The 23,744-nt window shown below is 39.3% G+C and overlaps 1 protein-coding gene across 2 annotated transcripts; it reads left to right on the forward strand.

The window, feature by feature from the left end:
* Positions 1-4,622: 4,622 nt before the first annotated feature.
* On the forward strand, positions 4,623-15,501 carry LOC131255506 (putative wall-associated receptor kinase-like 16). Of its 2 annotated transcripts, XM_058256247.1 has the most exons (3): positions 4,623-5,540; positions 12,753-12,944; positions 14,091-15,501. In XM_058256247.1, exons 1-3 carry the CDS (start codon positions 4,673-4,675, stop codon positions 15,266-15,268), a joined length of 2,238 nt encoding a protein of 745 aa, XP_058112230.1. In that variant the 5' UTR covers positions 4,623-4,672; the 3' UTR covers positions 15,269-15,501. The 2 variants fall into 2 exon arrangements, with proteins under 2 accessions (XP_058112230.1, XP_058112231.1); XM_058256248.1 differs by lacking the exon at positions 12,753-12,944.
* Positions 15,502-23,744: the final 8,243 nt, after the last annotated feature.

Here is a 23,744-nt window from a genome sequence, read left to right on the forward strand (position 1 = left end):
GAGACGGACATTATTCTATAGTTTTGGAACTAGTGGTCCACCAACGAGCGGTCTAGAGCTTGTTTGGATAACCGGGGCAGTTCTGGTGGCCCTCTGGCCATGAAACTAATAGGATGGGTGCTCCATGGCCCGATGAAGGGCCACGCAAAATTTGGAGATAATCGGATCTGGAGTTTGGTCGCACGGGCCCGATTTGAGATCAATGGTCACCGTTCCACGATCGGGTCCCAGAGTTCGTGGACGGGTGTAGAAAAATTCATTAAACCTCCTCTGAAAATGTAGAAGAGATCCGACGGCTGGATAGCTTTATATCTCAGCTTCATTTGCGAGCGCCAGATTTTGGTCCTGCATAAGTGAGGTGCATTTAGTCAGTGCCAGATCCCACTTCTGGGTGTCCACTGGGTCCGTGGTCCGCGATGGTTCACAAGCCCAGTGAGCTCTATGGTTCCCTAAATTTTTAGATTTTTCTGACCTTCCCGCGTCGCGGTACAGCCCGCATGGGCTGTCGCTAGGTGTAAACAGCCATCTGGCTTGGAGGCCCGCACCAGGTTCTATCAGGACCTGTCTGGCCTAATCAATTGGGCAAATCTTGGTCTAATTTATTTGTGATACCTCACTACGAGTAGCTTAAATGAACGGTCTTATGGCAAATCCTACGTGGACGCCCCAGGACACTGTTCTGGTTGGGCGGGACGTTACACTACACCTGATGTTCAAGTGATCGGGCGGATTCCTGGGCTTCCTATGGCTGATTAATTGGACTGGTGCGGTTCTTTACTGGTACCACCCCTATATGCACTAACATTGAGTGTTAATTGTTAATAAGTAATATTATAAGTTAATTAAATAAAAAAATTTAAGGAATTTTGGATTTTCAAAACAGTGAAAATTCAGGATGTTACAGTGAGGCTCTTGTGTGAGGCCCAATGTGATGTATATGAGGCCCAATTGTGATATGTGATTCCACCATCATGCTCATGATGCTCATTTATCTTCCCAGTTGATATTATAATGGGTCATGTCTTGGGAGCAATGATAGTTAAATGTCCATATTGTAAGGGCAATTGTGGTTAAATGTCTGCATTGTAACCCTCCGTAAGGCCCGTTGTTAGGCCCATTCTCATCTTCCCTTAGTGGGCTAACCCAAATCATTGAGCCCTCATAATTTTTAGGCCCATTTTTAATATGAGTAGGCCATCTAAGCTCATCCTTGTTATAAGGAGAGTTCATCATCGTATAACATGCTTAGTATGACTTCATAATACATGCCCATACGCATCATATGTATGCTTGATACGAGGAATGATTGATCATAGCATATGTCATTGGGCAGATTGTTTATGGGACTCCCTGATAGGCGAAGTTGCCCCACATAAGCGTGCGGTACGGGAAGGATTGCTGTATGACTGGATAGTGTGATTCATGCATGTCGCATTATATGACATGACAACTGCATGCCCTAGCGACGGTAGAGCTGTAGCCTCCACAAATATATCGTGGATGACAAGATTGGACACCAAAAATCTTTTTCTCTACATGAGGCGCGATATATGTCCCTGAGTAAAATTTCTTAAACCCTTATGGTACCAGGAGGTTGCTTCAATGTCCGGACCGAGTAGATGCATGAGCGCTGAGTGCTGAATACCAGGAGGTCACGCTTCCCACTGTGTTGTGGTTGGTTAAAGGGGAACTTACTTGCCTGAGAGGAGGCGGCAAAGCTAGGCTGAGTTTGACTAGCTCGAGGAATGAGTCCGCTATCGACGAACCGGGCCCAATATTGGTAGGCAGATAGTGAGGTCTCTTCCACTCACCTTATTGCGCGCGATGAGGCGACAATCTGGTTTGGAGTGTACTAGACCCCGGTGATATTCTAGAGATGAGTTGTACTGTTATGTAGATTCAGATGAGGGCCGACATGCTTACGTTGCATCTCGCATATGACATTTGGCTACGTAGGCCTCGCATCGCATGACCTTGGTATGACCGATAGCATTTATGCCTTGCATCGCATAGCCTTGGTACAACTGATAGCATTCATGGACTTACCAGCATGTTTCCGTATTGCTCTGATATTACAAACTTGACACTTACCTTGCGCACACACTTACACCACCCTCAAAGCTTTGTAGCAGTGTATGCACGATCATTGCGTGCAGGTGACATTAAGACGCCGCAACAACATTGAGATTGGAGCGTGTAATTATTTTCTGGAGTTTTTGATTTGATATTGTATTTCCCTTATGCATTGTACTTAAAGTTTTTTTTATTATAGTGGATTTTGTGATGTTGTTTGATGTTTGTTATGGGTTATGTTTATGGTTATGCTTCTTACGAGATAAATCTACATCAGAAATCCTTCTTATTGGATCCCACGATTGGAACCTGGTATATGGGTGCTAGGAGCCAAGAATGGAGATATTACGGAGGCTATTGGTGTCGGATTTGGCGATCAGAAATTTTGTGAGTCCGGTTTCTGAGTTTGGGGTGTAACACTAAGGAGTTTCAACACCCGATCAGAGAGTTACCGATTCGAAACAAATTCCGTACTTTACACAATTTTATGCGCACGCTCAATGGCGTCTTCGATGGGACTTCAATGGCATCAAATACCTTCGATGTTATCGAGTAAAACATCAAAACGTTTTAGCAATAAAATATGGATTTTTAAAAAAAAATTTGATGGCATTCAGTGGCCTGTCAAACCTTGTTATTTACAGATTTAAGACATCAAAAACATTTAGAATATATGTTTGGCCTGGACGTGAATTGCCTAAAGAAGTTTCTACTCTAGAAGCTAGGCTGGGCCCACTATGGTGTTTGTGAGGAATTTATGCTACCCAAAACAAGAAATTATGAAAATTAAATGTAGACCATTGAAACATCCATGGGCCATAGAAGTTTTAAACGAGGACAAAATTTTTATGTTTTCAGAGTAAGAATGACCCTACGAACGGTGTGAATAGCATATAAACATCACATGGATGGGGTAGATTCCTCACAAACATCAGGGTAAGCCCCACCCAAATTCTGAGCGCAGGAACTTGGATGGATCCCTGAACGTGGGGCCACTGTGACGCTGTTCATGTATTTTGAGTGATTATGCCAGGGCAAGATCTTAAAAAATTAGTAGTGATTGGATACTCACGATTAAAAACTTCCTTGGGGCCAGCGGAATGATAACTCGTTGATAAGGCCACAAAGACCTTAGATAAAAGGACAACATAAATATCTTTGGAGCCCAAAAAAAAAGTTTTTAATGGTCAATCACCACTGTTTCTGATGGTATGGTCCAGCTAAGATTTGCATCTGTTTCAATTATGGGATCATGCCCTAAAATGAGGTGTCAAAACGAATGGACGGTGTAGATGTAAGGCACACACATCACAGTGGGATCCACATTCTGGAATCCACCAAAGCCTCACCTCAGGAGCTGCTATTGGGTGTCGCAGGCAATCCGCATCCTTCTGGCCTACGCTGATATACTTGACCAACCTGTTTCATTGGCCACATCATCTAACCTCATAGACGGTACGGATGTTCTACACATGTGCCAGGTCAACACATGTGACCTCATGTGCGTTGCGTGTGGTTGGTGCAAGTGGGCGTCCGAGACATCTGTCTTCGAAAATACGGTTGTGGTCATTTTATCTAGAAGCTCATTTCTTGACCGTTGCTTGTTCTTGGTGACGGCCGTGTCCCGCGTGGGAACTTTTGGCGCAAAAATCTCATTTTCATGTTGACTTTGGACTTTTATATTAATTCATGCAAGACCTTTGGACATCAGAATCACCCCGATTTCAAAGGCATACCAAGATCTTTCTCATTGTGGGGTCCACTAATGAGTGTTCCATATAGGCTTTTAAGGCTCAAGCCTATTCTCTCGTAATTTTTAGTCTTTGAACGATCGTGTCACATTCTCACGTACATGGGGACAGATGGATGGTTCAGATTGATGATTGGAATTTTCTGCTATAGTTGATCTTGACCGTCCATAATTGATTGTCAGGTGAAGACCGATGTCAGACAGCCCACGCATCTGATTATGTGAGTGGTAAAAAGTATGAGTTTCAGAAGCATAGATGGGTTCCCTGGTTTCGTGATCCAGACCATTGATCTATTGGAGTAGAAAAAGCTAACCATTTTTCAATCAACGGCCTAGAAATAGACAGTCAGAAAAGATTTTTTTTTAAAATGGTTCACAAACAACTGACAATAGGTTTAAGAACCAAGAGTCATGTTGCTCTAATGTGGATTTGGAGCATGCTCCACACATAGTAGAGAGTATCAGATCAACCGTTTGGATCATTATGATTTTATCAATCAGTAGATTGAATGTTCAGGATTATCTGCATCAACTCATGCTTTTCCCATATCATATACGGACTAGGCCCTACCTCTTAAACGGTTCAGATCATCTATATACATGACTCAACTAGCAGATTATGAATTCACTTTAGTAATCCCGCGGACTAGGTATATAATTTTGTCGGTGGGCCGGTTCAGTCTATGGTTCCAACACGCCCAGCCCAGATGATACTCCTTTGGAACCTTCCTATATTACTCTTTAAAAACAGAGCATTCATCCATACAACCTTTCAACCTACTCTTATATAGGAAGGGAGAGAGAGAGAGAGAGAGAGAGAGAGAGAGAGAGAGAGAGAGAGAGAGAGAGATGATATTGCATGTGTTGCTGCATGCCTTATGGCTAACAGCAACAGCAACATCTCAGGTGCCGCCGGGCTGCCAAGACCGTTGCGGGAACGTTAGCATCACGTATCCGTTCGGTATCGGAAGTTCCGACTGTTACAAAGATGATGAATTCGAGGTGAAATGTAAGGACTCTTTAAGACGTCCGAAACCATTCCTACCCGCAATCGATGATGATGCTGAAGTGCTAGAGATATCACTGTCAGGCTTAGTACACATTAATCGTCATATTGCTTCAGTTTGTTACTCTTCCGACCCAGATAAATCAGGCATTCAGGTCCCTAATTCCACCACTCTGATCGAGTTAGATGAAGACGGTCCATACACCTTCTCCAGCACTCATAACAAACTCACAGCAATAGGTTGCGGTGCGACGGCTTACATCACGGGTTCACAGGGCGAGACCTACACTAGCGGGTGTATGTCGTTTTGCGGTTCCAACATGAGCTCGACGAATGGGTCATGCTCCGGCATCGGTTGCTGCCAGACGATTATTCCAAAGGGGCACAAGAGTTTCATGATCGCGGCGTCTAACCTCAATGCAAGCACCTGGGTTTCTGATACATGTAGTCATGCGTTTTTGGTTGATCATGAACGGTTCAATTTCAGCGTGTCGGATCTTTTAGGCCGCAATTTCTTGAACAGAAATAGGCACGTCCCAGTGGCGTTGGATTGGGCGATTGGGGATGAGACATGTGAAGAAGCTCAAAGCAAGTCATCGATTGTTTGCGGCGATAATAGCCGCTGTTACGATTCACCGAGTGGCGTTGGATATACTTGCAAATGCTATGACGGTTTCGAGGGAAATCCTTACCTTCCTAGCGGATGCCAAGGTATGATTAATAATAAGATTTTCCTTTGTGATGAAAATGAAAATTCTTGATCCTTGTGGCATGCAGTCAGTGGATTTAAACTGTCCATCTGCTGGGCCTCATCTTGGACGGCCCATGGTGCCGCAGCCGGAAACGGATTGGCTTCCCCTGCCACCAGCCCATGGCTGATGGTCGGTGCTCTGTGGGCCCCGCCATGGTGTATGTGTTTCATCCATGCTGTTCATCTATTTTTCTATATCATTTTATAGTACGAAGAAAATGGGGGTATATCCCAGTCTCAAGTGGACCACATTACAAGAAACAGTGTTGAATGAACGTCGATCATTAAAAACTTTTTGGGGGCCATAAAAGTTTTGGATCAAGCTGATCTTTGTTCTTATCCTTCATCTAGGCCTGTATGACCTTATCAACAGATTGGATATCAAATAAACAGTACAGTGGGCCCTACGAGGATTTTAATAGTGGATATCCAATAATATTGTTTTCCTGTGGTGTGGTCCCCATCATTTTTGGTATAATGCCCTAAAATGATCTGTGAAAATGGATGAACGGAATGGATGAAACATATACATCATGGTGGGGCCCACAGAGCACGACCATCAGCCACCGGGGCTGATGGCAGGGGGCGTAGCCAATCCAAAATATTCACATTCACAAGATAAATTCTCAAAATCAATTTAAACCCATCCATTTAGGGCTTTATTCAACTTAAATAATAAATCATAGTCTAACAAAGTCATAAATATAAACATCTTCAAATTAAATCAAGTTAGAAATAGTTCAAATAAATAAAAATTGAAACTCCTAAAATAGTCTCAAAGTTGATTCAGCCGTCTAATGTGGTAAGGTTGTCTTCCGCCAAGTATGGCTATTGGACTTGAGTTTCATCCACCAACCTGACCTTATGTTTTGGTACTTAAGTAGGTTGACTTATATAATCCGTGTTTATACGATTGTTAATTCACAATGTTAGCTGGCCGAGCTAGTGAGTGAACCTAACATGTTTCATACATAGCATAATATAATATAGCACAACCAAACCATATCATGTGCATGCAATATGAGCATAAATGCAAGGATGTCATGAGATGCATGTCAAGTGGAATGATTGTCCACTTGCTTACGTCGGATATCCGTCAACCCAAAACCATACCCGTGACATCCACCTAGGTAGGCATGAGTAGCTTGTACCATACAGGTATCCGCTTTGGTAAGAATAGGCAATCAATAAATCTACTCCATGAGTATGCTTCAGCCATCATGGCTTCTAGCAACGAATCTGCCAGGTGTAACTATTTAGGGAGATTCCTTATGAACTCAAAGCACAAGGTGTGCATTTATTCTTAATGGATGCATGGAATGTATGGATCAATGTCTATGCATTGATATGTACAATCAATCAGATACATCTCTCTTTGAGAGGAAACATGGATTCAGGATGTCGATGATTTGTATACATGAATGTTTAGCATTTATTAAACCTTATGAGTCATATATCATAAGCAAGGATTACAGTTATACGATATCTCACCAATCATACAACAAACATATTAATCAGAAGAATCTCAATCATCAAATCATCTATCTTAATTATGTAGATATGGGACATGTTGGGATTCACTCACATATTTGAGGTAGGGTTGAATATTTAAATCTAGCGAACGCTTCATAAAATTACGCTTCAAATCTCTATTAAGATGATTTATCATATTCTAATTAAATCTATTATTCCAACAAGTGGGGTCCACCTTTGAGTCAAACAAGATGGCTGAACAAAATTTCTTAAATTTAGATTTTGGAGAACACATGCACTGTTGATCAATGTAGTTAATCAATCGAACCAGCTCAAGGGCCTTCAATCGACTATGGATCGATAAATATTTGAATTAACTTTTTAAGTCACTGAACACTTTTTGACACCTTTGATCGATCAAACCTTGCTCATCGATTGATCGAGCATGGTTAGATTACATCAATTTTCTTGCTGGACTAGATTGGTCTTTCTTGATTGAATGTGTTCGATTGATCAAGATCGCTCGAGGATTCCCTCGATCAATTGAACCTTGAGTTCAATTAGTCGAACCAACTTATGAATTTAAAATTTTGGTCGCTAGACAAAGATCGACCTACTTCGATCGATCGAAGTCAGGTAGGTTCAGTTATGCAGTCCGATTTAAGACTTTTAGGGTTTCTCTTCTTCTTCCTTAGTTTTGATGGATTTCATTTATTATGGAATTGTGTCAAACCCATCCATTGGTTTTTCTCATAATTGAATTTGTAGAAACCAAAGGACTTCTTAGATCCAAATATCTGGTATAATTGATAGTTGAAAACTGTTTTTGAGAAAAGCTCTTAAAGATTATATAACTTCATAGGTCACTATGAAATTCCTCTATCGGATCACTCTAAAATTTGAGGTCTTAATATGATTCGACTTTAGGATCCTTTAATTTGAATCTCATAGACTGATACAAAGGATTTCTCAAAGCCGATCTTCCCAATACACAGAAATAGTGCGGGAACTGTTTTCATTATTCTAAAGATCCTTCATAAATCAAACGATGAACATAGGGTTAAGCCGCTACGTCCATTGGTTAGCTCTAGGATTTTTAGATAGGAATTTACAGAAAAATAAGAGTAGGAAGATGAAATCTTAACAGTGGAGGCTCTTCTTTCTCTCCTCCTACCGCTCTTAGAATTTTCCTTAGGAATTTCCTGTAGATCGCCCCTTTTAATAGAGTGAGAGTTCTGATTCTAGAAGATTCCACTAGGGTTTTGATAAATTTTGGTAAAAATATAATTCCTGCAATGTTAGGAATCAATCCACTAACCAATCCCTCTATTAAGAATGCTTTTGTTGGGCTAAATGCCTGGTTTTTTATTAATAAAAGAAAACCAAATAATTTGTTTTAGTCAAGGTCTCAAGTGGTTCACAAAAATCAGGGCCATTACAGAAAAACTGTTTCTCATTAAATTTTCTTTACTTGTAAAGTCTTTTTTCTTTTCTTTTCTTTTCTATGAAAACTTGTGAGATACATAATTCCTTATTTTTTGTTAGAAAATTCTTAAATTATTATTATTTTTTCCTTTACCCTTAAAAAATGTATTTTTCCAAATGAAAGGAAAATAAATTTTACGAGTAATTAAATCCAGATATGACATCATCCACTTTCAATAGTCTCGCATGACCCCCAATGTGATATGATCCATTTGATTTGGACAATGCCATTATAATGTCACATGCGCCGATATGCCATTTAGTCCCATTAACCCCTACATTTGATGGTCATTATAATGGCAAAAAGCTATCCATTGCCATTATAATTTATGTGATTTGAACAGTGCCGTTAAAATGTCATATGCACCAAAGTACCATTTGGTCCTTAGAAGCATTTGGCAGTCCTTGTAATAGCACAAAGATGGGCATTGCCATTACAAGTTATGCTATTTGGACAATGCCATTGCAACGTTATAGACATCGATTGCTTGTAAAAGCCTTTCACAAGAACTTTCGGTGGGTCTCATATGGTGTTTGTGAGAAATCCATCATGTCTATTTGTTTTGCCAAATCATGTTAGGACATGGGCCCAAAACTAGGTAGACCCAAAACTTAAGTGCGCTATAGGATAGGAAAATGTCTACTTTTGAAACCTTTCTTGGGTCCACCATGATATTTATATGCCATTCATATTGTTCGTAAGGTCATTCCTACCATGATGAACAAAAAACACAAAAATATTAGCTTGATCCAAAACTTCTTTGCCCTGCGAATGTTTCAATTGTGGACATTTAATCCTCACTTTTTCCTATTTTGTAGCCCACTTGAGTTTGGGATTTGTGTCATTTTTGGGCCCATGTCTTAACATGATCTGACAAAATGAACGGATGGTGTGGATTTATCATAAACATCACCGTGGGCCCACTAGCTTTTGTCACAGGAAGTTCATGTGAAAGGCTTTCAGAGGCAACCGATGTCCCAACGCCACATGCATGAAGATGGATATTGTTATTATAAGTTATGTGATTTGGACAATGCCATTACAGTGTTACATGTGACACTGTGCCATTTGGTCCCTACATGATGCAGGGATGAACATGATGAGGTCGATCACCACCTTTCTTAAGGATAACTACTTTGAATCCACGGAGCTTCTCTAGACTCCTCACAAAGACTTTTTGAATCCATGAGGAAAGAAATTAAGAAAAATAGAAATAAATTCTAATAAATTCGTAATTTGATTGATGAATGAAATAAACAAGTTCACAATCCTTTAAATAGGGATACCAAGCAATGAGAGAAATTTCAGAATCATACTATAACTAAAACTCCTAGAATTCGCAACTTGCTATAAATAGTAAACTTACTATTTATAGACGGTCGTGATGTCCACTAGTGCATAAGGTTTTAGGCCAAAAATAGTAAGTGTCCTATTTGGCTTCACTAAGCTGTTCTCCTAATTTTTCTAAGCTCTTTTCACGTTGGGTGCAACTCCTATAGCCCAACAAATAAAGAGTTATAATCAAACTAAAACTTATCATTTATAGTAAAAACGGAATTAAAATGGGGAAACGACCGTCGATCTAGGGGTGTTTCATAAATCCGGATTGCGTTGGCTAAAGTAGCTCGTTCTACCTCAAAATCATATATTTTACATCCAATAACTTATTTCAGATTGCGAGATACACTTGATTTAAGGTCCAATGGTCCGGATCACTTAGTCGTCGACCAAGCCTTTTCTGATCCATCTTGGCAATGAAACTGTCTGCGACCCACTCTACATCACTGTAACACCTCCATTTTGCAATCTTTGTAATGACATAAAAATGGACATTGCTATTACGAGTTATATCATTTGGACAATGCCATTACAACGTCGTATGCACGAATGTAAATGGTCCCCGTAACACTCACATTCGGTAGTTCTTATAATGGTAAGAAGATGGACATTGCCATTACAAGTGGAAGCGGATTGCCTACTAAGTAACTCAGTACGCTAAGTGTGCTGAGTAAACTCCGTGGGGCCCACTTCCATTCATGCATTATATCAACTCCGTCCATCCATTTTATCATATAATTTTAAGGCTTTAAACCAAAAATTAATCATATAAAAATTTCAAGTAGACCGCACCACTTGAAACAACGTGAATTGAAGTCTACCATTGAAAGGTTCTTGGCGGCCCATAGAAGTTTTAGATCAGGATGATATTTGTGTTTTCCCTTCATCCATGTCTGTGTGATCTTATGAACGGTTTAGATGACAAATAAACATCACTAGGGCCTTAAAAAGGTTTCAACGGTGGAAATCAATACTTCCACTGTTTCCTTTGGTATGGTCTACTTGAGATTTTGATATACTTCAACCCTTAAATGATCTACAAAAATGGATGGACGGCGTGGATAAACCACTTGAATTCACACTGGGCCCAAAAGAGTTTACTCAGTACGATAAGAGCTGAGTACGCAATCCAATTTCATTACAAGTAATATGATTTGGAAAATTGGTATTATAACATCACATATACCGACGTACCATTTGGTACCTATAACTGCTGCATTTGGTAGTCCTTATAATGGCAAGAAACTGGACATTGTCATAACAAATTACATGATTTGTTCAATGCCATTACAATGTCACATGCACTAATATGCCACTAGGTCCATGCAACCCCCACATTTGGCAATCATTGCAACAATGCCAAAGTAATTACCGCATCACATGCTAATTTACAATTAGTCCCCATACTCCACATTTGACAAAACTTGTAATGGCAGGAAGATGGATATTGCCATTACCCGTTATATGATTTAAACAATATTATTATAACATCGTCTACACGCATCAAATGCGGGCCCCACAATAAAAAGGGCAATATTGTCATATGATATAAGAAAATATTTACTTTTTATTATAAGCGCCACGTTAAATACACATGCATGGAGCCTTTTCAGTGGCAGGGGTTGCAAAGGGCCCTTTAATAGGGTTGGCAGACAATTCACATGGCGTCTACAGCATGCCAATATGGCACATGTGCCTTTATCCATCTTCAATCGCTCTCTCTCACTCTCCTCTATGCACATGGGAAAAGGTTCCATGCGGTGGAGCTCATGGGAACTTCCCATGAGGTCGAGTTGTGTGAGCCCATTGTGATGCGTGTCGAACATTTACCCCATCAGTTAGATGCACCATTCCATGGTGGGCCTAAATCTTAAAAATCAAGTCAATCCCTAGCTTGTGTGGGCCACACCACATACAAAAGTCGAGAGGGGTTACCCTCCATTAAAACATTCATAATCATTTGTTGGGCCCACTGAGATGTGGTTCACAAATCCAGCCCATCCATTATGTGTGTCCCACTTGGATGAGGGGTCAGACCAAGTTTCAGACGCATCCAAATTTCAGGTGGGCCCCACCAAGTGCTTTTATATGTTTTAGGCATGTCTTCACATGATTTTAGATGGTATGGCCCACTTGACTTCCGTATATGGCTGATTTTTGGGATATCCCATAATTTGAAAGGGACCCATCAAATGCACAGTGTTGATGTTGGACATACATCATGGTGGGGCCCATACAGCTCGACCTCATAGATAGTTCCCATGAGCTCAAGGCATAGAAGTTCACGAGTGTTATCTTCTAGCTTTCATTACCCACATATGTCAAATATGCCTATATGTCTACCATGTTACATGTGCCATTGTACAACTTTAAGCATCTCACATATGTCACATGTTTCTCATTTCAACTTCAAATGCCCTCACATATACTGTGCATACCACATGTATAGTTGTTCAGTTTTTAGTGTGTTATACATGCTAAATGTCCTAATCTGCATATTGCTATAACTATTGAAATTTTTTTCCTTCCCATCCACTAAAAAGCTCCCTCTCCTTTTAATGTTGTTATATGAATCCTCAAATTAAACGGTCCAAATCATTACCCCTACCATAGATGGATCCTAACCTGCACATCCACTAAACAAACAAACCGTAACTGGCCGATTGCGGACATATAATGGACGGTTGAAACAGAAAATAATTACTGGTCCAAATTGAATAAAAAAAATGTCCGCAAATCTGACAGTCGGTTCGACTATTTTTTCTGTCTGATTGAAGATACATGAATCCCATACGTACATCTTTAGGTCTGATGCTTACATCTAATATCTATGTATAGTTAGTGGTTGTGATTGAGTGGGTCATGACATGGACAGATATTGATGAATGTGCGGACCCCACGAAGAATCCTTGCATATCAGAATTAGCCTGCAAAAACTCGGCGGGGAGTTATTGTTGTGAATGCCCATTAGGCCTAACAGGCGACGGTAGAAAAGATGGCATTGGCTGCATTTCTCCTTCCATGGTTTCATCCGGTGCAGATTTTCCAGTAATCAAGGTTACACTAGGTAAGCATTTCGCAAGCCCTTTGAATTTCAATCATCCTGACCGTTGATTTGATGGATGTTGCAGAAGATGGATCACGCCCCAAAAATCTCCCAAATTGGAGGATCCTATACATCCAAACTTTGTCTTCTTGGATCAACGGTCTTGATCACCAGATCTTGCACCTCATTTATACAAACTAAGAACTGAGGCTGAGGATCTTATGTAATCAACATCGTTTACTATATCATAGTCATTCCACCGTTCAATGATAAGCCTTGTCTGGTGATTGTGGCAAACGGGCCACATGGTAGAACAATAAAGTGATCTGGACCGTTCTTGAAATGGGCTCTATTTTGGATGGATCAGAGTCACACATGATGAAGTAGACATTTTTTTATTGTTCGATCATTGAATTTTGAGCCGCGTGAGGTCCATTCACCACTCACCACTCGGTGCAATCACTGACTCTAGGTTAGCTTTGCCCTGGCTTTAAAGCAGTAGGCTCTGCAACTCGGACGGACTAGTTTAGTCCTGAGTCGAGTTTCAACTCAGCTGAATTTGGCCTACGTTATTGACTCAGGCCCACTGAGTTTGGATTTTCCATGACGCTGAGTTTGATAAACATTTTGGATTTTGGAACACATGCATGCACATATGAATGCATGTGTGGGAGACAGACAACATACATCTCTAGCCTCATTAAAAAAAGAAAAAAAAAAAGAGCAACGTCACAAATGCCAGTATCTACTATAGTTTTGAAACTCAGTTGACTCAATTCAAAACTCGGTCCAGTCAAAACTGTTATTTCTTTAGGTTTGTATTTAATTTATCTTTTTCCCACAATTTAAAATTTTACCTAAACTAAATATTTTAAATTAGTTATTAAAATACCGAATGGAGTCAAACGAAAACCCACCCGATCAAGTCTTCGAGTTCACTCGACCCAGCTAGGAGTCTAGTTTTCGAGTTTTTGGACTATTGTCTCTGCTTATTTAATAAGAAATAAAAAATGGACTGCATCCAGAGACATCCTAATGCTTGGGCCCACCAACACTCATCTCATTCACAAAAAACAGTTGGGTCTTTCTGATGATTGGACCTAATTATCATGTACTGTAGATCATTGATCAGAACCCAAATTGATGCTGGTGGAGTAACTTGTGCAGGTTGTGGATCAGGACTCTTACTTCTACTTCTTGGAACTTCTTGGTTGTACTGGGGACTTAGGAAGCGAAAGATCATCAAACTCAGAGAGAAATTCTTTCAACAAAATGGAGGTTACCTACTACAACAGCAGCTCTCTTCGCGTGAAGGCACGGTCGAGGCAGCTAAGATTTTCACTGCAGAAGAGCTCAAAAGAGCGACGAACAACTACAATGAAAATCGAATCCTCGGAAAGGGAGGCTACGGCACCGTCTACAAAGGAATTTTGGCTGACAATAGGATCGTCGCCATTAAAAAGTCTAAGCTAGTAGATGATAGCCAAATTGAGCAGTTCATAAATGAGGTCGTTATTCTTTCGCAAATCAACCATAAGAATGTTGTGAAGCTCTTGGGGTGTTGTTTGGAGACTGAGGTCCCAATGCTGGTCTATGAATTCGTCACCAATGGGACCCTCTTCGATCGTATCCATGGCGAAGCGGGCCCCACATCCTTCTTCTCATGGGATAACCGGTTGAGGATCGCCGCGGAAACGGCTGGGGCACTTGCCTATCTCCACTCCGCGGCATCTGTGCCGATCATCCATCGAGACATCAAGTCCGCAAACATACTTTTGGATGATAATTACAATGCTAAAGTGGCTGATTTTGGAGCTTCAAGGTTGGTTCCTTTGGATCATACTCAACTAACTACATTGGTACAAGGGACCTTAGGGTACTTGGACCCGGAATACTTCCATACGAGTCAGCTATCTGAGAAGAGCGATGTTTATAGCTTTGGAGTGGTTCTGGTGGAGCTCTTAACAGGGAAAATGCCATTATGTTTGGAGAGATCCGAAAGGGAGAGGAACCTAGCAATGTATTTTGTTTCTTACATGAAAGAGAATAGGCTAGTCGAGGTTTTAGAGGATCGAGTTGTGAGTGAAGGAAGGATCGAACAGGTAGAGGCAGTTGCCCAGCTTGCCAAGAGATGCTTGAAACTAAGGGGGGAAGATAGGCCCTTGATGAAAGAAGTGGCCATGGAGCTCGAAGGGTTGAGATTGCTTGAGAATCATCCGTGGGTTCAAGACGAGCACGAAGAGAGCGAGCGCTTGCTAGGTGAAGTTCCAGGCTTTGACACGGGGGATTCTAATGCATTCGACAGTTTAAGAAACCACATGATGATGCCATTAGATACAAGATGATGACGATTTAGCAAAGCAGATACACTATCAAGAAGTGGATTTTGTAAGAAAATCAATCAGATAAGATTCTTATGCATGGTTTATATATGTGAACTTCCTAAAATTTAGCTGATCTCATAGAAGGTTAGTTTTGTATATGAAGAAAAACAGATCTAAAAATTGTAGCATCTCCTACTAAGAATTGTTATATATGATCTTTTTTCATTGATCTTTATCATGTGGTTATGATTTAAGATCTTCTTATCCACAAAATTGGGAAATGTTTTTGATGGGAGAATATGTCACAAAGGGAAAAAAGAAGAAAGGAGAGCTTACGTTGTCAGAATTTCCTTGTATTGAACTCTCTTTTCTTTGTAAACACCACAGCCAAACTTCTAAGCTCTGTTCCAAATCAGTGATTGGATTGAGAGAATACTTGGAAATGAATTTGATATCTATGGTAATTAAGTTTGCTGCTGTTTTTGTAAATGTGGTATTCGATTCACGTTTCCAAGATTTTGCTTAAAAAATATGGATATTGATTTAGATGAAAAAAGATAAACATAAAATGTTGATTTCTGAGGTTATGATAGGCAGCTCTCGCCTTTTGATCATTCTCCTTTTAATACTTGAGGAAAACTGCACTCCAAACCAAACAATGTAATTATAGTTAAGTACAGTTCTGGAGAGAGAAGCAGCATTCACAGAAGATCTCCAAGGTTCCATTATGACCAAAAAAAAAAAAAAAAAACTATGTATCACAAGTCATATGATCCCATGTTTATAAAACAAAGAGTCGAAAGTTCTAAAAGAGCTACATAATGGAGATTACGGAGCACATTAATCAGGACCGAAATTACAAGACCAAATCAGAAGATTGGGTTATTATCGGCCCACGATAGCCAAGGATGCTATAGAGTTCGCAAAACAATAGAATGATTCTCAGTTTCATAATGATTTTATACATCAAGCACCAGACCACTTCACCCTATAGTGGTTTCATAGCCATTTGAAGCTTGGAGATTAGATATCGTTGGTTCTATCAATCCTCAACCAGCTAGTTTCATCCTAATTGTAAGAGATTACTTCTCAGTTTGTAGAAGCAGCTGCAATTGTGGTTTAGACCGCAGTAGAAGTATGGAATAGTCCAGGAATCCTTAGGGGGTGAATAGGACTTTTCAATTATTTTCCTACTTTAAAAATTCTAATTGCTTAACAAAAACTACTTAGCACTTTTAACTAAGCAAGGCAACATAACTCTAAAGGCTTCCAAGCCAATAGAGGATCCAATCACATAGGCTACTTGAGGTAAGCAAGTTAAGTGACTAGCCTATAGCTAGTGAACATGTGTGTATGGAATATTGTACCTATCAATCCTTGGCATTTATCTAATCATGCATATATAATTACACATTCAAACACATAAGCATAATAAAACAGATGCGTAAATATCGATTATAAACATAGGCATTTATAGTAGTTCGGCTACGTGCTTACTTTACTCCTGACAACCGCACTCTCTCTAAGAGTGTGCTGGATTTCACTATGAATGATTTTAAATTAGGTTCATCATTAACCTTTATAGCCCTACACAAAGGACTCACAATTTATGCTCTCCACTCGAGCAAATGTCTTACACTAAGAGCCTACGTTTAGGCCCCATAGCCAAGGTCCCATACAAGGTACCTCCGTTTAAGCTCACCGGCCAAGGTCCCACACAAGATACTTACGTTTAGGCCCATCAGCCAAGGTCCCACAGAAGGCACTTATGTTTAGGCACACAGGCCAAGGTCCTACACTAAGAACCTAATCGAGTTTGAGGATAGCAAACTCTTAGCCTCAATCCTACATGAGAATAGAGACTAATTTGTAGACTCTTAATAATGACACTTGTCAGATTGAGTCTTCTTTTGTAGCTTGTGTTGGGTTGCTTGATCTTCGCTCTTCCGTACTTGAATTAGCTCCCCGATACTTCCCTGATCGCTATACTGTAGCGTACCTGTTGTTTCAACATCACGATCAAGAATCTTACATATGATGTTCCTATTAAGGTTACCAAGGTAATGAAAGTGGGTTGAAGATCCTATCAAATGCTATGAATGGATTTCTTAAGGGATTCAACCAATCACTACTAAAAAAAATGACCAGCGTTGATGGTTGTATATAGTGTTTTTCCCGATGGCTTTTAGTCGTTGGCAACGACTTTGAATAACGATAAGCCAACTATGAAACGATTATGTTAAGTTAACCGCAGTAGCAAAATAAAAGTGGAGTGTAACCACCACAATATTTATTTATTTATTTTTATCTAAGTTGTCCATTCATTTTGAAAGCTCATTTTATCAAAAAGTAGGTAGGTAGAAGGCCCAAGTGAACCACACCACAAGAAACAATATATATTAAGTGTCTACCATTGATACGTGGTGTCCCACTCAGCACTTCAATTTGCCTCCCTTTTGGGATAGTGCCTTAAAATAAAGTGTAGAAATGGATAGACAGAGTGGATAAATAACATACATCGTGTTGGGCTCCACGAAACCTTAACTAGACCATCTATCTCTGGTTCCGCCCAGCGCAATTGAAGCAGATTGGCTGGTGTATCACACACAACAACCTAACTATCAGTTGACGTTACTAAGTTTCGTGGTCCCATCATGAAGCATGAGTTATATCCAAACTGTCTGTCCACTTGGTGAGTTAGTCGTAAGGCTTGATTTGAAAACGAAGACAGATCCAAACATCAAGTGGACCACAGTGTAAAAAGTAGTGAGGGATTAAACACTTGTCATTGAAACCCTTTTGGGGTCGATGAAATTTTGGATCAATATGATATTTGTTTTTTCTCTTCATCCAGGTATGTGTGACCTTATGAAAAGAATAGATGGTGAGTAAACGTTACAGTGGGCCCTACGAATGTATTAATGGTGAGAATCATTATCCCCACTACTATTTGGGGTGTGGTCCACTTGAATATTAAATTACTCATTTTTTGAATCAAGATCTAAAATGATCTCACCAAATGGATGAATGGTGTAGATATGATAAATAGTAGAGAGAGTGACGCCACCATAGAAAATAGTAGAGAGAGTGACGCCCACTATTAAAAATTTCTAATGCCCACAAAAGTTTTCGATCAAACTAAAATTTGTGTTTTCCATTTTTTCATGTTTGTCTTAACTTATGAACACGTTGGATCTCAGATAAACATCATAGTGGACCTTAGGAAGGTTTCAACGGTGGGAGTCACTCTTCCCATTGTTTTCTGTGGTGGGGTCCACTCCAAATGTGGATCTAACTCATTATTTGTCTCATTGTATAAAATGATCTGTCCAAATGGATGGACGGTGTGGATAAAACACATACATCATGGTGGGTCCCACAGAACTTGGTGACGTCAGTTCAGTAGCAACTCTCGCTACTCAACCTGTCATTAGGGGTGTACATCGAGTCGAACCAAGTCGAGTTGGCCTCAGCTTGACTTGGCTCGAACACTGGATGACCTCAGCTCGAACTCAGCTCGGCTCGGTTCGGTCAACGGCTCTGCCCAACTCGGGCTGAGTTTAAGCCAAGATTGAGTCGAGTTGTCATTTAGGCATTTCCAGAAACACCTAAACTGCAACTTCACAATCCCACTGTTTGTAAAAGAGAGGCAATGGTTTTACAGGTGTTTTATCAAACACCTTCTAAGTAACATAAAAAAAAAAAAAAAAAGAGAGAGAGAAAAAAGGGATTTGTTTAATGTACATACCTTGCTTGCCACCGGCCAAACCTTCCTTGCCACTAGCCAAACTTTCCTTGCCACCAGCCACATTTGGTTGAGTCATTTTATCAAATAGTTGGTGAGCAATATCAATGGCAAAGTAACCGAGTCACCAAACTGGTTCGATCCGAGTCGAGTCGAGCTGAGGCTTGCTCGAACTCGGCTCGAACTCATTTTCAAACTAAAAAAATCAGCTCGACTCGGCTCGAACTCAGCTTCAAATCGAGCTTTTTCGAGTCAAGTCGAGCGAGATAACTGAGCTAGCTCGGTCCATGTACACCCCTGCCTGTCATTATCTAATCCGTGTCCGCAGGAAAGCGGTGTCCAAAACAAATGGCTACTTAATGGACAGTGGTCGATGCTCTGTGGACCCGAACATGATGTATTGTCTCATCCATGCCGTCCATCCATTTTTTCAGATAATTTTATGCAGTCAATACAAAAATTAGGTAGATTAAAATATGAAGTGGGCCACACAGTGTTGATTGAACTGTCACCATTAAAAACTTCTTGAGGCTATAAAAGTTTTGGATCAAGTTGATATTTGTTTTTTACCTTCATCCAGGTCTGTATTGTAAATGCTATCTTATCTAGCTCCTAGATTTGTCAAATTTTGTAGTTCCAAAACCTCTTGGAATATGTATCTTGTGTAGCTCTACATTCAAGTATAAGAACAAAGGTCTTTGTATCAAGAACTTTAAGTGCAAGAATAAGAGGTTCAAGTACAACATCAAGTGATAGATCAAGCTTTCAAGCTTCAACTATGTCAAGACAATGTGCTTTACTTTGGAACTCAAAGCTCAAGCAATCTTCTTAAGTTGGAACTCAAAGTCACAAGGTCACTACTTCAAGCACATCTTTGAAAATACAATGACAAGCTTCGAGTACTTCAAGATAAACTATCAACCGAAGCAAACGATGTTTCAATGTTCAAATCTCACCTATAAGGTATGAATGACCCTAGATTGACCCTAGGTTAGGTCATATTGATTACATTCTTAATTTGGGTCATTATATAATTTTATAGACTTTTGCTCGACTAGTCCTAGCTTGTGTTCGACTAATCCAAGTACTGGCTCGACCAGTTTAAAAATTTTCTCAACCAGTCCAAGGTTTGTTATTAATTTTCAGAATTTTTTGTTGGACTCTCGACCAGTCGAGCAGGCTCGACTCAAAGTCCAGCAACCATTTTTGGTCCCACTCGACCAGTGGAGTGCAGGGCTCGACCAGTTGAGCAGCCACTCGACCAGTCGTGGAACGGTCTTATCTTATCGCGCCCAAAATTTTAAAAGTTTGTTGGTCCTTTGACCAGTCGAGCTGACCTCTGGGCCAGTCGAGTGAACAGTTTTTTCACTTATAAATAGAGCACGATTTTCAGAGTTTGATAAGTCATTCAAGTAAAATCAAGGCACCACTCTAAGAGATAAGTTTGTGATATTCTTAAGCTATTTAGTGCTCATTTAATATTCTCTTTAATTTAACTTTCTGCATTTGATTTTGAGTTATATATTCCAATCTTATTTGAAGAAAGGATTTAAGTTTTTCCGTTTCTTGGAATCAAAATCAAATCAAGCTAGCCCAAAGTGATTTAATCTAAAAATCATTTATAACCCTTTCATAAGTGAGTGTGGACATTGAACGTCTACGTTGAACATCTACTTCAAATTGGTTCTACCGGGCTTCATCAAAGGAAAATATCCGGATAAGTATATTTACATTTTTTTTATAAATCTCTTTTTGGTTTTTGAGGTTAGCCAGGAAAAATCTCTTTTTTGGTTTATTTGAGGTGATCCAGAAAATCTCAGAGTGTGGGGTTTTTGAATTGTGTAAGCCCACTTGAAAGACACAATTGTGAAGGTTTTAGGTGAACCTTGAAAAACCTATTTCATAGTGAACGCTAATATCTCGAGGGAGAAGATATTGAGAGTGGAGTAGTTGTGTGGCTGTTTTTCTAAACAGTTGGTGTATACACAAGCGAACTACTATAATTTCTGGTGTTGTGGTGGATGGTTGATTGTAGTTTTGTGTGAATATTGTAATTTTTTTTAAAGCCTTCGTGGAGAATGTTGTAATTTCTTTTATACAAGTGTGGGAATGTTGTAATAGCTTAGTTTATTTTCTTTGCTATTTTTATTCTCCTATGTATTGGTTTGGGATTTTGATACACAGACCGTCCTAGAAATCAGGTTGTCTTACCATAAGCCATTGGTTTTTGGTGTAAGGTTGTCCTTAGAATAACATCTGTATCAACCTCTCAATACTTGTACATTTGAGGTTCCTATTCTTTTCTGCTTTATGGGATTGTTAAGTGCTATCTTTATTTATATCTGTCTATTTGGCATAGTCCTATTCACCCCCTAGGACTCTTAGCTTGGCCTTTTCAAGTGGTACAAGAGCCTAATAGTTATATTTATTTTTATTTGGATTAAATTCCTGAGCTAATCGATCTGAGCTTTTTAAGATGTCAAATTTTGATAGCTTTTCAATCACTAGGCCTCCACTATTTGATGGCTCCAGTTATGCCTATTGGAAAACCAGAACGAGGATTTTCTTAAAATCCATGGATGAGAGCGTGTGATAATCCACGGTGACCAATTGGACCCCTCCTACCACTAAAGTAACAGGTACTAGCGGATCTAAAACTGTAAAAGTCTTACCTCACTTTTCTTGGACCGCTCTTCAGAAAAGTAAGAGTAGTGTCAATACAAAAGCTTTAAATGCAATTATTTGCGCACTCTCACTGGATGAATTCAGGAAAATTATATCCTGTGATACTGCAAAGCATGCCTAGGATATTTTGGAAATGACACACGAGGGAACAATAATTGTCAAGAAATCTAAAGTCCAAATCCTCACAACCAAATTTGAGGAAATACGTATGGAAGAAAGTGAAACTTTCATGGACTTATATATAAGATTGAATGACATTGTCAACTCTATGTGGGGTCTTGGTGATAGAATTCCAGAAAATAAAGTCTGTGCAAAGATACTGGTCTCATTGCCTGAACAGTTCAATTCAAAAGTAACCGCGATATAAGAACTTCGTGATACAGACAATATGAGGGTAGAAGAGTTAGTTGGGTCTCTTCAAACCTATGAGTTAAATTTTAAGGCACCTAAAGGTAAGTCAATCGCCATCAAGTCTTCTAAAAGTATTTCTCATGAAAATAGTAATGATTCTGATTTAGAAACCTCTGAAGATGATATGACTCTTTTAGCTAAAAAGTTTTACAAGATTTTCAAAAGTAAAAAGAGGGTTGATTTACAAAAACCTATTGAAAAGAAAAAACCTAGATCTAAAAATTAAAAATTGTTAAAAGACAGTCAATGCTACAACTGCCATGAATATGGGCATCTAGCAAATAAATGTCCTAAGAAGGACAAGTCTAAAAAGAAAGGTATGTTGACTACATGGGATGATTCTTCTTGCTCTGAAGTCTCTTCTGAGTCAGAACATTCTGACACCGAGTCGACTAATTATGTTAAAGCTCTAATGACTCTAGCCAAGTTCACTTTTTCAGATAATGATGATTCAACCAGTGAAGAAAATCTGATTAGTGACAATGAAAATTAAGAAGACCTTCAAGATGCTTATGATGCCCTATACAGGGAAAGTTGAAAAATTGCTGCAAAGTTAAAACTTCAGAAAAAAAGTTTTTAAAATTAAAAGAGAATTTTAATAATCTAGTCTTAGAAAAATTAAACTTTTCAGATTGCTTTGAAAAAACTGAGTGCGACTTAGATTTCAAAACGTCCTAAGTTGAAAAATTAAAATCTGAAAATGAAAAGCTAAAACTAGAAGTCTCTTCACTTTTGAGTTTGAAGGACACATGTAAGTATACCTAAGGTGATCTTAAATTAGAAAAGCTTTTATCCGAATCCAGAAAATGTGGCGATCGATCTGAATTGGGCTATGATAAAAGTATTTCTCGTAAGAATAAGAATACTTCACCCAAATTCGTGAAAGGAGAGTCTTCTAACTCAAAAGGAAAAAGTCTGAATTAAAATTATTCTAAAAATTCTAAAACTTTTCAGACTTTTAATCCTAAAAGTAATCATATCAATTATAAAAATCAGAATTGTAACCCTTTGGCTGAAAAAATTGTTGATTTGCTTAAGGAGCTCTTATGAGTAGGTCTTATAACAACTACAAACATAAGAAGACTAACTATACTCCTAAACCCAAAACTGTAATGAAATGGGTCCCTAAGGTTACTTGTTTGGTTGCCCACACCGCTTTCAAAGCTTCGAGCCATTCAAAGTGGTACTTAGATAGTGGTTGCTCCAGACATATGACAGGTGACAAAGGTCTGTTCACCAGTCTTAAAGACATGACTGATGATTTAGTCACATTCGGTGATGGTAGCAACTATAAAATTGTTGGCCAAGGTACGGTTCAACTCTTTAACCTCCCTCTATTTGAGAATGTTTTATATGTAGAAGGTTTAAAGCATAATCTATTAAGCATCTCTCAAATAATAATAATAATAGTGTAAAATTCACCAACCAAGGGTGTGAAATTTTAAATAAAAATAGTTCTGTAATATTAACTGGTCGCAGAACTTCTAAGAACTACTACATTGTTAGTAATTCAAGCTTATCTAATCTATCGTGCTACATGGTCTATACTGATGAAACCGAATTATGGCATAAACGCCTCGGACATGTACACTACTGCAACTTGTATAGATTGAGCAAAAGAGAGTTGGTAAGAAGTCTACCCAAAGTAAAGAAAGA

The sequence above is a fragment of the Magnolia sinica genome, chromosome 9 (genome assembly GCF_029962835.1).
Source record: "Magnolia sinica isolate HGM2019 chromosome 9, MsV1, whole genome shotgun sequence".
Classification (NCBI taxonomy): Eukaryota; Viridiplantae; Streptophyta; class Magnoliopsida; order Magnoliales; family Magnoliaceae; genus Magnolia; species Magnolia sinica.

Coding starts and splice junctions, on each gene's coding strand:
- LOC131255506 (XM_058256247.1), top strand. CDS start 4,673: ATGATATTGCATGTGTTGCTGCATGCCTTATGGCTAACAGCAACAGCA. Junction 5,541..12,752: donor CCTTCCTAGCGGATGCCAAG/GTATGATTAATA, acceptor TGACATGGACAG/ATATTGATGAATGTGCGGAC. Junction 12,945..14,090: donor AGTAATCAAGGTTACACTAG/GTAAGCATTTCG, acceptor TAACTTGTGCAG/GTTGTGGATCAGGACTCTTA.